The following is a 14,048-nucleotide window of genomic DNA, read 5'->3' as shown; positions in this document are numbered from 1 at the left end:
GCTCTAGGGGATGATCCTTCCTTGCCTCTTCCAGCTCTGGGGCTGCCAGCGATCGTCGGGGTCCCTTGGCTTATAGCTACATCACATGTCTGTCTTCTCCTTGTGTTTGTCTCTGTGTCCAGATTTCTCCTTTTTATAAGGACACTTGTCGATTGGAGAGGGCCCACCCTAACAGCCTCACTTTAACTTGACTGCCTCTGTAAAGACCTAAGTTTCAACTAAGGCAACATTCTGATGTCCCGGGGGGTTAGAACCCCAACATACCTTCTTCTGTTGTTGGAGAGAGACACAGCAACATGGTGTTGCCTTTGACAAGTTACTACTGTCTGCATACCTTGGTTTATTTGCAAAATGGGCTGCAATACATCCTAATACTTAGCTCCTCGGGCTGTTGGGTTGGTGACACAAGTAGATATAGAAATTAAGTGCTTGGGACTGAGGCAGGTGCTTAATGACAGCTCTGTGAGTCGGAGCAGCTGTTACCAGGGCCTCTTCTCACAGTTGCAGAAATGCAAACCCTGGTGGTGAACACGCTTGCCAAGGATCTGAGGTTAGGTGACAAACCTAAGACTGCCTGGAACCAGAGATGGCTCTGGGATTATCCCCCTGAGACCAGCATTATGCTGGGTGGCCTGGCTGTGTGCCACTGAAGGAAGGAAGCCAGCTGCACCCAGAGAGCACAGAGCCTAGTCTGGAAAGTGTTCTTTCCATCTCCTTTTCCAAAGAATTGTTGTCTAAGCCAGCAAGGCTCCTGTAGCACTCAAGTACTCATCAGGGGGTAGGGGATGGCTTCGGACCTCTGTCTTCAGCTTGGATGAAATCCTATCACAAATCCCTTCCTCACTCACAATGAGGGGTAGCCCCGAGCCTCTGACAATCTGTGCATCTGTGGATCTCCAAGTACAAGAACAAAACCCACCATGGTGTAAGCCCCTATATTTGTTTCCTTAGTTCCAATGGTGTTTAGCCCCAAATGGCCCCAAAGCTTGGACAACCCTCGGGGCTTGTTAGAGTGGGCCCAGCTGGCTCTTTCTGTCTTTCAGGACCTGAAGGAGCCAGAGCTTGGGGCTAGGGAGCTCTTGGGGTTCTAAATCTGCAGAGGATTCGTGGTTGGATCGATTGGATCCTAGAGAAGCAGACAGATACCTCCCACCCCCCAACCAGAGCCACCATGAAGTCTGGAGGTAGAGCTTCTTTGGGTGCAGGCCCAGGAGGGCAAGGCAAGTGGGCATGTCTGCTCGTGCGGGATCCTCACATCGCCTTCTTGATCACCTGAGTCACTCGGAGAGTGGCCAGGATGACTGTGGGGTCATTCATCTTCCTGAGGTATTGATGGAGGTGACAGGGTGTTTCCTGATAGGATTAAGGTAGGGGCTTTTATTCTTGACTGAAGAAGCTGGAAGAAAGTTATAAACCCATGATTTCACGTAAGAGACCATTTACTACTTTATTTGACTCTCATTGTTTTGAGAAACAGATTAGTTTGAATTGTTGGGGAATGTATATATATTATATAGATTTTTATAAGGATACCAGTCGATTGGAGAGGGCCCACCCTAACAACCTCACTTTAACTTGACTGCCTCTGTAAAGACTTGATTTTCAACCAAGGCAACATTCTGATGTCCTGGGGGTTAGAACCCCAACATAACTTTTTCTGTTGTTGGAGGGAGACACAGTTCAACCCATAACATGGTGTTACCTTTGACAGGTTACTACAAGTTAGTTGAATATATTTATATTCAACTAAAAGCAGTTGGAAATCCGTCAAGTACACTCTGTAAATTGATCCAGGCTAACGGAGTGTTCCAAGCAGAGACACCTAGAACAAATAATGGTGATTTTTTAACAATGCATCATCACTTTATGGTGTGTGACTATTTTTCCTAAGAATGTAATGTGTACTCACCATAATTTTGGTTGTTTTTTTACTTAGCAACACTGTTTTTAAAATTTAAATTTAATTAATTAATTTATTCATTTATCAGAGAGAGAGAGAAAGAGTGCACACAAGCAGGGGGAGCAGCAGGTGGAGGGAGAAGTAGGCTCCTTGCTGAATAGGGAGCGCTATGTGGGACTCAATCCTAGGATTCTGGGATCACGACCTGAGCCTAAGGCAGATGTTTAACCGACTGAGCCACCCAGGCATTCTGGTAAGCCTTTTTAGTACATAGGAAATCAGAGTAAATTTCACTCTAAACCTATTCCCAAACTGTCAGCATTATCGACACCCCTGTTTTTACTGGATTAGTGTCCTCCAGGCTTATAGACATCCCAAAAGTAAGGGGGTGGGGACGCACCACATACTCAATGGGTGAGAACAGATGATGCGAACTGCTGAGACCAAACCTGGTGAGAAAATGGCATCTGAATTACCCTCGTATTGGTTATTGGCTGGCCAGCATCTTGCTTGTTATAAATTGACATTCATTTGCTTATGTCTCTATTATTGCCATTTCCTCCACTAGATTGCTAGTTCTCAGACCTGAGAACAATGCTGGGCTTGGAGTGGGGGCTCAACACTGAATCAGTGAAATGTATGAATGGATGAATAAACAGGGCTGTTGCTCCAGACCGTGGTCATTTTTCTGAGTTTGGGTTAATGTGAATTGGAATCTGATCCCCATGGCTGACCTGATTTCAGGGTAGAAACTAGAAGCTCAGCTCTTCTGATCTAGCCCAGTTTCACCTTTGTCTTTCTTCTGAACTGTCCTCTATGAGTCAGCCTGGGAATTTTCCCCACTTATTTACTCTTTTCTTCGGCAGGAGGCGAAGACACAGCCCTGGAGAGGGTGAGCAGTTCAGCTCCTCGGGCAGTGGCTCTCAACCCTGGCAGGCAACACATTAGAATACCTGAGGGAGCTTAAAAGGAATTGACTAGCCCATCTCCACCCCTTTCCAGGGCTAATTGGTATGAGGGTGGGTTTGGGCACCAGCATTTGTTACAGAGTTCTCCTATGCAGCGAGAATTGAGAACCACTGGAATGGTGCTTCTTGAAATTTTGTCTGTATCGAACATCCAGATGGCCAACAGACACATGAAAAGATACTTAACATAACTCATCATCAATGAAATGCAAATCAAAATCAAATGAGCTATTACCTCACACCTGTCAGAATGGCTAGTATCAAAAAGACAAGAAATGAGCATTGGTGAGGATGTGGGGAAAGGCGGAACCCTCATGCACTATCGGTAGGAATGCAAACTGGGGCAGCCACTGTGGAAAACAGTATGGAGGTTCCTCAAAAAGTTAGAAATACCATATGACCCAGTAATTCCACTTCTGGGTATTTACCTGAAGACAACAAATATGCTCATTGGAAAAGTTATGTGCACCCCTACGTTTATGGCAGCATTATGATAGCCAAGGTATGGAAGCAACTCAAGTGTCCATTGATAGATGAATGGATAAAGATGATATGGTAATGGGGCACTGGGTGGCTTAGTCAGTGAAGCGTCTGACTCTGGATTTTAGCTTAGGTCATGATTTGGGGGTCATGGGATCAAGCCCCACATCCGACTCCATGCTCAGCAGGGAGTCTGCTTAAGATTATCTCCCTCTCCCTCTGCCCCACCCCTCCCCCTTGCTCTCTCTCTCTCTAAAAGAGAAAAGATGTGGTATATATACATAATGGAATATCACTCAGCCACAAAAAGAGAATGTGATCTTGCCATTCCCATCATCATGGTTGAACTTAGGGAGTACAGTGCTAAGTGTATGGCTGCACTTCTATGTGAAATCTAACATAAAAAACAAAACAGACAAACAAAACAAGAAACAGATTCATAAATACAGAGAACAAAGTGGTGGTTTCTAGAGGGGAAAGGGTAGGGAGGTAGACAAAATAGGTGAAGGGGATTAAGAGGCCCAAAGTTATAAAATTACTAAGTCACAGGGATGAAAAGAACAGCATAGGAAATAGAGTCAATGATATTGTAATAACCTTGTATGGTGATGGATGGTGACTGTACTTGCAATGGTGAGCATTTCATGAAGTATGTAAATATCAAATCACTAGGTTGTACACCTGAAACTAATATAATATTGTATGTTGACTATACCTCAAATAAAAATTGAAAGAAAAGAGAAGAAATAGTCAGGATCAGAATCACCTAAGGGCTGTTAGGCACCTGTTGTTTGGTCCCTCTTTAGGTTCTGTTTTTTTTTTTTTTAAAGGTTTTATTTATTTATGTGTCAAAGAGAGAGAGCACAAGCAGGAGGAGAGAGAGGACAGGCAGAGGGAGAAGCCGACTCTCCACTGAGCCCAATGTGGGTCCCTCGTCCTGGGACCCTGAGATCATGATCGGAGCCAAAGGCAGATGCTTAACCAGCTAAGCCACCCAGGCATCTCCCTAAGTTCTGATTTCTAGCCTGGGGTGATGGTTCAGAATGTGCGTTTTCTGCCATGCTCCTAGGACCTGCTGTTGCTGTTCCACTTGGGGAACTGCCGCCCTTGGGACTGGGGCATGGTTGCCCCTAATTCTCCCTGACATGGAGTTTTCTGTTTCTTGCATGTGCTGTGCCTGTTCTTCCTTTCTCCAGCTGGGGTTCTCGCTTTGCCTGCTGCACTGGCCTGCCTTTTGCTGAGCTCTGCACCATTCCTGACAGGGTGCAGAAAGCAGTTTTTAAAAATCTGCTCTTCTCAACCCAAAGGAAACTGGAATGCTTGGAAAGGAGTTTGTGTGGAGGGGGAACTGGACACCACCCCCCACCATGGGGACCCAGCACCTGGAAGTGGACACATTCAGAGGTGGTTGGGATATGGGCTCTGGAAGGGTCGTGCGTTCCTGAGAGGCAGGGTTGGGGCTGAGTTGTGTGCTACCTCTAGGAACTGGCTTGCCCTTGAGGGATCAGCAAGGCCTGGATGTCAGAGCCTCAGAGGATAGCCACGGTTAATAAAAGTCACAGTTACCACAGGGCAATTGTTGGCTCTGAGCTGGGCAGATATAGCAATGGGCTTCCCTGTGGACTCTTTTAAAAGTCACTCTAAAAACACTGCTTGTATAAATACACCTTGGCATGTAACCACCCCTAGCCTCTCAGCTCAGCCAGCCTCTCGTAGGCCAGGTTAGGGGGTGCGGCCGTCACCCCCCTGTCCCCGTCCGGTGTATCCCTTGGCCACAGTTTGGGGCCTGAGGCTAGCTGCAGCAGCGTGACATCACCGCTCACAGACCCAAGAGGGAAGAACCAGAAGCTTCGGGAGTGCCGGGCGAAGCGGAACCATGTGTGACCACTTCGCATGTCAGTTTCTGGGAAAGCCGGAGCACCAGCTTGTGACAGGACACGGAGGAACGTGGATTCTCATTTGCGATGAACTTCAGTCGAGGCCCTTAGTGCAGCTGTTCAAACCTGCTGAGCCCAGATGCTGAGCTGGCCCATTACACCTGCCCCGGGGGCGGTGTGTCTGCCAACGGGGACAGGTGGGTCAGGGCTCTGTGTGCCTGTTCCAGGGCTGGCGTGTCACCGGCAGGCAGGGTTACCGTGAGCCTGTGCATTCTATAACGTGATACACAGATGAGACGGTCATGGGTGCATTTGGGGCCCTGCAGGGTGAGTCAGTCCCCATCACTGTTTTCCAGAAGTGTGGGGCTCGGCCGTCAGCTCAACAAAGCAAAATGTTTGACAGGTTACTGAGAGCCCATTAGAAAGCAGAGAGGTCTCCTGGTTCATGAAAAGAGCTGCCCAGAAACTGGCAGCTATCCTGGCAGATCGGGCGATATTCAGGCGGGTGGTTAGGGGTTGGGGGGGTTGTGAGTGACAGTGGCCAGAAAGGCCCTGTGACCCAAGACTCACAGTCACCAAAGAATGGGAAGGATGACTTGGAAATTGTGTTTTCCAGTGAGTTCCATGTATTGCCTTTGTGTGTCTGCTAGCACTTATTTTTAAAATGTAAACATCTCGTGTGTACTGATGATGCCTGTGACTCAGTTTGGGTGTGGATCTTCGATTTTTAATATACTGAGAGCTGCTTTTGAAGTTTTTGTTGGGTCTCTCTCCATGCCTGCTGGAGCCCTGCCAGGCACTAGAAGTAGTGATTATTGGTTATGGTGGGAGGCTGGCCTGACCCTGGGCAAGTACTTGGGATAAGCACAGCACTTCATTAAAGAGAACCCCTGTCCTGCAAACCCAGCACACACACACACACATACACACCCCTAAGAATGCTAGCATAAAAACTGTTTTTTAAGCCACCTTTATTGTGGACATAAGGTCAGTTTGGTAAGTCTTGTAACAGGAGTGGAGGGAGTCTGTGAAGTACTGAGTAGAAGATTTAGCTGCTGGGATCCGTGGGCAGTGGGAGGCCTAGAAGCAGGAAAGGTAGGGTGGAGGCGAGGCTGGGGTTGTCCTGAGAGGTGGGTGGATGCTGATGGTGGGGTCTGGTGGTAGGTTTTCATTGGGATCTCGGAGTTGCTGTCTAATGGTTTTTCCACCATTCCGTGCTGTGAAGCCCGAGGCGGGTGAATCCAGCGGCTCTCCTCCCGGCCAGAGCAGGACCTGGCTGTGCCTCCGAGGCTTTGGTCTGGAGCCCTGCTTTGGGAAGGGGCAGAAAGGTGCTATGCCAACTGTCGAGGAGGGCAGCATCTCTGTGCCCCAGGAGCGTCAGGATGATGCTGTGCCGGGGACCGACCTGATTGTGTCTGTGAGGTCATGATTTGGGTTCTTCTCTTTCAGTCTAGACTGGATCAGGAAGCAACCCAGACTATTGGCCGGCCAGGTCCTTCTGCCTCCTCTTGGGGCGGGTGGGGGGGGGCGTTGAGCTGACAGATGAATGAACATTGCATGGCTTATTATAGAAATCAGATATCATAAGGAAATTGTCCCTCCTTCTGGTTCTAAGGAAAATAAATTTTTATTCACCCCTCCCTTGGAGCAAAGAATGTGGCTTCATCTCTGTGAATGGCTTGTTAGTACTCTGGATGGCTTCTAGGTTTTTTCCTGGGCAGGCCACATCCCTGCACTGGTGTGTCTCAGGCCCAGAAGGCGGAAAGGCAAGGCCAGGGAAGCAGGGGCATCTACTGGGCCTCAGGTCGGAGCACGTGGGGCTGGCCTGGTGCCTCCAGAGTCCCATGGCAGGGCAAGGCTTGGCTGTGTGGCTGGAGGAACAGGGGAGGGGAGGTCTCTGGACTGGGCCTGGGTATTGTTGAGAAAGAGTCAGCATGAAATGGGGCTGGTATCCAGCTCCCCTCCTCCCATGCTCTGGGTCCCATGGGCAGGTTGCAAGGACAATGGGCACATGTCCGTCCCTTTCCACAGTCTCTCTGGAAAGCAAGGCAGGGAGCAAGAAGCAAAAGGACAGGCTGGCAAGAAAAAAGCTTTCCATAATGAAGGTGGGATTTTCTCTGGATTGGACAGCAAAACCCAATCTCTCCTGTAGATCTCAAAAGCTCTATGCAGACTCTGTCTACACTTGCTAGAGCAGCTCAGCCCTTCGGTGTAAAGGAAATGTTGGTGTTCCAATCCTCAGTCACGTAGAGCACTTTCCTAGGCTTCTATTTACAGTCATAGAGCACAGACTTTGAAAACTGGAAGCAACCTCTGAGCTCGTGCGCCAGTGAACATGGTCTTCTGACCATGTCCACGTCTGAATTCCTGTCACCTACGATTAGGTGACCTTCCATGGCAAAAGAGGTTTTACAGATGTGATTCAGGTAAGAATTTTCAGGTGGCAAGTTTATCCTGGCTTATTTGGGTGAGCACCAGATATAACCACCAGGGTCCTCATAAGAGGGAGCACAGAGCTCAAAGGAAAACGAAGGTCACATGATGATGGGAGCAATGGGAAAAAGCGGATGTACTAGCGGCCTCCGTGAATGAATGAGAACAGCCTCTGGAAGTGCATTTTCCATGGAAGCCTTCAGAAGGAGCTTGGCATCACTGACATCTTGATTTCAGGCCATGGACAGAGACTTCTGTCCAACGCCTGACCTCCAGAACTGTAAGAGAATTAATTAGTGGGTGTTGCATGAAGCCAGTGTTTGAGGTAATTTGTGAGAGTAGCAATAGGGAACTGATACAGAACTCATTTATTTTAGCTCTCTCTTTTCACAGATGAGACCAAAGCCCATTTGTAGTCAATATTTTCATGTTTATCTTGTGAAGTTGTTAATAATGTTTGGGGATGGGGATACATGGTATGACGTTTCCTCTGTCTCTATGAATAAGACACGAGAGATTTTTTTCTGTCATTGGCCAGCTGACCAGAACAGGCCTAAGCATTTTAATTTTATGGGTGCTGATTGCTAAATTGATCCTGTGGGTGTGATAACCATAATCTTAATCCAAATTAAGGACTCTCACCTGGCAAGAATGAGTGAATTTATCTGGATAATTTGACAGAGGCTGTCCCAGCAAACCAGGGACAAACAGTCTATGTTATAATCCATGACATAGTGGCCACCACGGGCTCTTTGCTTCTCCAAGTTCCCTTCTCACGGTTCCCTACCTTTTGGCTTCCATGGGAGGAAAGGGAGTTGGAACTTTGCCACAGGGGTTTTCAGAAGATGCTGTTCATTTATGACCCAAAGTAGACTTGGGAAAGGCCTGGGTTCAAAAAATAAAGACTCATTGCTTCAATCCTTGCAATAAACGTCCTGGCTTACTTTCACCTCAAACCTCAGAGGATTTCGAGATACTTCAGAACATTCTGTGCCTTGTTCATTTCCCATCAGTTGGTGGAGAAATTGAAACAAATGCTCTGGTGACAGTGAGGAGAGGACAGTGTAGACAGTGCAGATGGGTGGGTAATGGAGGAACATGGGCCGGGGGGGGGGCATTTTTCCACGAAGACTTTTGGTGATGGTTGGGTCTGAGGTCATCTTTCTTTCAAGGGCCATTCAAGCAATTCTTGTGGCTCCATGATCACATTTTCCCACCGAAGAAGTGAGGTCACGTAAATTCCTCTTTATGGATCACAAGATCAGCAGTTATACTTCAATATGGCCAACAGCAGACCGCAGGGTTTCACTTCCTCTTTTTGACTATATTAAGCTGTGGGCTTCCCTGTGCTCTTGAGTGAGTATGATCCCAGCCGAGGCAAGGTTATCTGGTGCTGGTGTGTTTGGTTGACCACAGAGAGAGCAAGGACAGGACTCAGTTATTTGCATACCCTTCATCCTGGGATGATGAGGTATTTGGGGAAATTTCCCTGCATAGGGGTGAATTTATACCCTCAACATTACTTGGCTTGACCCCAAATTTATAGCGCAAACTTTAATAACCATGTCAAAATTTTGGAACAAAACTAGACATTCTCCCTTCAACTGATCCTTGGAGAAAGGATAAACACGGATACAGTGTAATATTTACCCCTTGGCCAACAAAGTCCATTTTGGGGACATTCCAGCTTCTATCATGAAGTTATATAAGTCAATACAGCTTTCTCACCTGTGGTCCCCCTAAGTGCCTGGACCTCAATTTGCGACCACGTCTAAGTTTCCATCGAGGTCCAACATTGTATATTTTTCTCCGATTTTGTTTACCCAGTCTGAGCTGAGATTCCCTGGGAGTTCTCTTCCTTGTTAGCAAAAGGATAAATTTAGGGCCTGTGGGCCCTTTTAACTTGGAGCCATTTGTTTTGACTTGTCTCTAGACATTTCTCATCTGCCTTTTTACCTGTAAGAACCCCAGTATCTGAGTCAGTTAGATGGAAAGTGCCATTAAGGTTAGCAACATGGATTTTAAAAGACATTCGGGTAAGTGTTCTTTTCCATCCACCAACATGGGGGGGTCCATATTATACCCCTGCCTACACCACACAGCTCAGCCCAACAAGAGCACACGGGACCCAGAGGGCTCACATCCCCACCCCATGCCCTGGTCCTCGCCAAGTTCGTATCCTTTTCCACATGGCTTCCTGTTCATCACAGGGAGGGGACTGGACCTGGGTGCAAGCCTGTCCAGGCAGACAGCAGGGGCAGTGAACCCGGCAGGGGGAGGGCTGCTGTGGGCTCTGTGTATCTGAGGCCTTGCGTGGGGTCTCAGTGGGCCCTGGGCAAACTCCTGCAGGGGGAGTTAGGAGACATTTGTTTTGTACAGACATGACTTAGGACGGAAGTTCCATTTCTAGAGGACAAGCTATTCAGTTAGGCAAATTCCACAAGTGGTAATAAAGACTTGGAAAGTCACCCTCTTCCTTCGCATGAAAATTAAACATCATATAAGACTGGGAACCGGGGAACTCAAAGCTTAACTTCCCTTCTATCCCAGAAGGGATGTTTTGTGGGGGAAAACACCTCCCAGCCCACTGGCTGAAGACCTGAAGACCTCCTTTTGTCTTTGATGAGGCCACGGCCAGCAGAATAGAGACATCACTTCAAAACCGCCTCTCAGCTGGAACTACGCAAGTTTTAGCGAGTCACAAAAAAACAGGGAAACTTGCGCACAGTGTCCTTGGCCACTTCCCCATCTGAATGATCACGCACCCAGCGCAGTCACCGAGAGGGTGCTCCCCTGTGAGGAGGGAAAAGGTGTGTCCATAGCCTCTCAGTCAGAGAGAGTGACACAAACCCTATTAGGAAATCCCTGGAGGACGGGGATATAAATCCCGGCTTGGACTGCCCAGTTTCCACTGAAGGTAAAAGTCGGGCCTGGCAGCCTTCCCCAGGCGAGAAGCAACAAGGTCAAAGAATGCAGGGCTGCAGGTAAGAGGCTTTTGAGAGAGAGAGAGAGAGAGAGAGAGAGAGAGGAGGATGAGAGGGAGTGTCAGAATGAGGGGGAAGAGAGAGGGAGAGAGACTGTGAGAGAGAAAGAGAGATGGAATGCGGAGAGAGAACGAGTGAGACAGAGGGAACGAGAGAAAGAGGTCATGAAAGAATGAGGGGGAGAGAGTATGAGGGGGAGAGAACTAGAGACGGTATGAGAGAGAGATGGCGTGAGGGAATGAGAGAGGGAAGGAGAGAGGAATGACAGAATGAGGGGGGAGAGAGGGAGAGAGAATGAGAGATGGAATGAGGAGAGAGGGAATGAGAGAATGAGGGGGACAGACAGAAGGAGAGAGAGAGAGAGCCGGAATGAGGGGAATAGAGAGAGAGGAAAGGAGAGAGAGAGAGAGCTGGAATGAGAGAGGGAATGTGAGAGACGAATGACAATGGGGGAGAGAGAGGGAGAGAATCTGGGCAGTCAGGACACTTGGGTTCCATTTCAGGGGTGGCTTTCCTGGTGTCTCTGGACCGTGAGTGCCTTCTCTGGGTGATATTCCTCATCTCTGCGACCTTTGCATGTTGGAAGGGGACCCTGACCTTCTTAGGCTTTAGCGTCTCTGTCAAAAACGGGCTGGATCAGGGGATTTCTGAGGATCTTCTGTGATTCACAGTGACAGGCAGAAATGCTGTGGGATCCAATTAAAAGAGACTCCTAGCTGTAGACAGTCACCTCGGGAGAGCCTGTGCCTGTGAGGCTTACACTGAATTTAGAGGGTTGCTTCTTCGGAAGGTCAGGGGGTTTTCTAGCATGGCATGTTTTCTTTTTTTAAAAGTAGGTGTGATTTTTCTAATACTTGTGCTTTCAGAGCTGGCTGAGGGCCAGTGTTCCAGGTTGTCTCAGAGGAGTAGTGAGCAGATCGTGGTGGGAAAGTATAAGCCGTGGGGCTAAGGGGTCTGCGTTCAAGTTCTCAAGAGATTTTCCCTCTTCCTAGCTATATGTCACATGTGTGTCCATATCATAACTGTCTTATAAAATTCTATGCTGTAGTGAATGAAGGGTACCCTTTGAATAGAGGTCATCTACCTGGTGGCCAGCAGCTGGCCAGTTATTGATAGCCAGGCAGCATTAAGCTTACCTTTATCCTCTGCTTCATTATTGTGAAATAACACTGGATTCAATTTTTAAAAATAAAGTTGCTTTTTATCCTCAGTTATTATTAAGTAAATTGCACAATTTATTTTTAACCCCTCAGTGCCTCAATGTCACCATCTGTAAATAGTGAACTCGATGGGGAGGATCATAAGGTCATGGGAAAAGTAAATGAGTATGAATCATGTAAAGCACTTCGAGTAGCCCGGCTCACTCTGTGGGTGCGGCTGAAACATTGGCTTTCACTCTTTGGCGCACTCTCTCTTGAATCCCTCCCCTTGGAAGTCCTTTGCTCCTCGTGGAACCCCAGCTCCCTCAGGGGTCCCCTACGTTGTGGCCCCCAGCTCTGCCACTGAAATGCTGTGATCCAGGTCAAGGCTGGCATCCGTCTGGGTTTCCTCTTCTGTAAATAGTTCAGTGAATTGACCTTGCAGGGTTCCCCTAGCTGCTCGGGGTCTGCCGGGGGATGTGGCCAGCTTCCCTCTCTGCAGTTCACCCCACCCCACCAAGCTCAGTCTTGCCATGGCTCTTCTTTCTGAGCTCTGCCATCTCAAGAGGGCAGTGGGTTCCTTCTCACCGGCTCAGTGCCATATTCCCACATGCGCAACAGGAAGAGCACCTTCTCTCACATCTCATTAGTTTTGTTCAGTTCCATTGCATTTTCCATGTTTTAGCCTCTGGTTACCCCAAAAGGCCAGCAGGAAGCCTGGATGGTGTCAGAGGCGCTGGGAGGACAGTCTCTTTTGCTCCCAGCTGCCTGGGAGCACCTGCCAAGCCCTACCAGCAGGTGTCCCCTCAACCTTCTGGCTCCCACCGGACCTTACCCACCAGCTGTTATACAGCAAACCCCTGTGTGATCAAGACCCTCAGACTCCATCCCTCCTCACCTCCCCCGGGCTAGCAGAAGTCCGTGTCACATGAAAATGCAATGGACAAAGCCTGGGTCATACGGGTTTGAGTTGTCTTTTTTCTGTAACCATCACCAGCTGTCCGGATGAGGGCACATGGTCATGATGGTGACCATCAGTGCGTTTCACTGGCCAGTGCGTTTCAAACTTGAGGGTGCACTAGCACCCCTGAGGCTTAGAAAGCACAGACTGCTCCATCCACTGACTGTGATCCAGTCTTATGTGCAGGGTGTGTGAGGTAGAGGTTCCCAGGTGATGCTGATTCTGCTGCTGCTGGTCTGCGGACCTCACTTTGAGAACTGCTTCCTTAGGTGATAATAAGAGGTTTCAGATCCAGTAGCACACTGAGTTGTTTCAGGACAAGAAATGTTTGAAGCCATTTTCAAAATAGAAGTCACAGAGACCTGCTGGGTTTGACATGAATGCTAGAGGCTGGACGTCTTAGATAGGAGAGTTCTATTTAACAGATGGACAAACAGGCGCAGAGGGAATGATAAGTATCTCAGTGTCTGGAACTTGACCTCAGGCTCCTAGTGGTTTTGTTCTCCACTCATGAAGGGACATTGCCTAACATAGGAGAGAAGAGGGTGGCAAAGTGCAGCCAAGAGATGAAGGGAATATGGAAGCTTTTGTGGCCGGCCGGCCGCCCAGAACCAGGGGGGTCATAAAAGAAACAGTGATGGAGTTGTTGGTCCTCTGGCATCTCAGTCCCCGCTCCGATGGTTCTCAGTCCTGGCCGAGCATTACCATCACCTGGGGAGCTCTTAAAAATCCCTGTACCTGGGACCAATTACATCATTCATGTTGGGGGCTGGGACCTGGGCATTAGTAGTGTTGAAAACCTTCCAGGCAGTTCTGATGTATACCCAAGGCCGAGATCCCCTGCACTATTCCATCTCTGACACTCCTTAGTGTCCCACCTTTTATTACACTTGATCTTAGCCAAAAGGCCGAGAAGCGATATGTCCCACCTTTTATTAGCTCTTCAGGGACTCCTCCTTTCTTCCTTCAAACCCTGTGTTCTGAACCTGCAATTTATCTGATAAACTTCAGATAAATGGGCATTTTACACACCAGGAGTGTGCACACGAGAGAAGTCTGAAAATCTGTATTAAACTCCCTACAAACATTTCTGAAACACACTTTGGTGTTAAGAACCTCTGTTTCATAACAAGCATAAATAATTTCCTAAACAGAAGGAGGTGAATTATTGTGGAATTTGACTCTGGGCCCAAAGAGTCCAGCTTAAGACCAGTTACCTTGCCACGCAACTTCGTCATGTTATTTAGCTTCTGGATGTTAGTTTCACTCATCGGATGACAGGGATGGGGTAGGGAGCAGAGGTTCT

General features: G+C 48.2%; 1 protein-coding gene across 1 annotated transcript in view; it reads left to right on the top strand.

Moving 5' to 3' along the window:
- Positions 1-10,406: 10,406 nt before the first annotated feature.
- The window catches only part of IL1R2 (interleukin 1 receptor type 2), a 33,486-nt gene continuing 29,844 nt past the window's right edge, over positions 10,407-14,048 (top strand). The window contains exon 1 of the mRNA XM_004753051.3: positions 10,407-10,642. Within this exon, the coding sequence (XP_004753108.1) occupies positions 10,629-10,642 (14 nt within the window). The 5' untranslated portion in view covers positions 10,407-10,628. The remainder of the gene's footprint in view (positions 10,643-14,048) is intronic.

The sequence above is a fragment of the Mustela putorius genome, unplaced genomic scaffold, assembly GCF_011764305.1.
Source record: "Mustela putorius furo isolate JIRA1106 unplaced genomic scaffold, ASM1176430v1.1 tig00000224_pilon_pilon_pilon, whole genome shotgun sequence".
Classification (NCBI taxonomy): Eukaryota; Metazoa; Chordata; class Mammalia; order Carnivora; family Mustelidae; genus Mustela; species Mustela putorius.
This window is presented reverse-complemented; position numbering and strand designations above follow the sequence as displayed.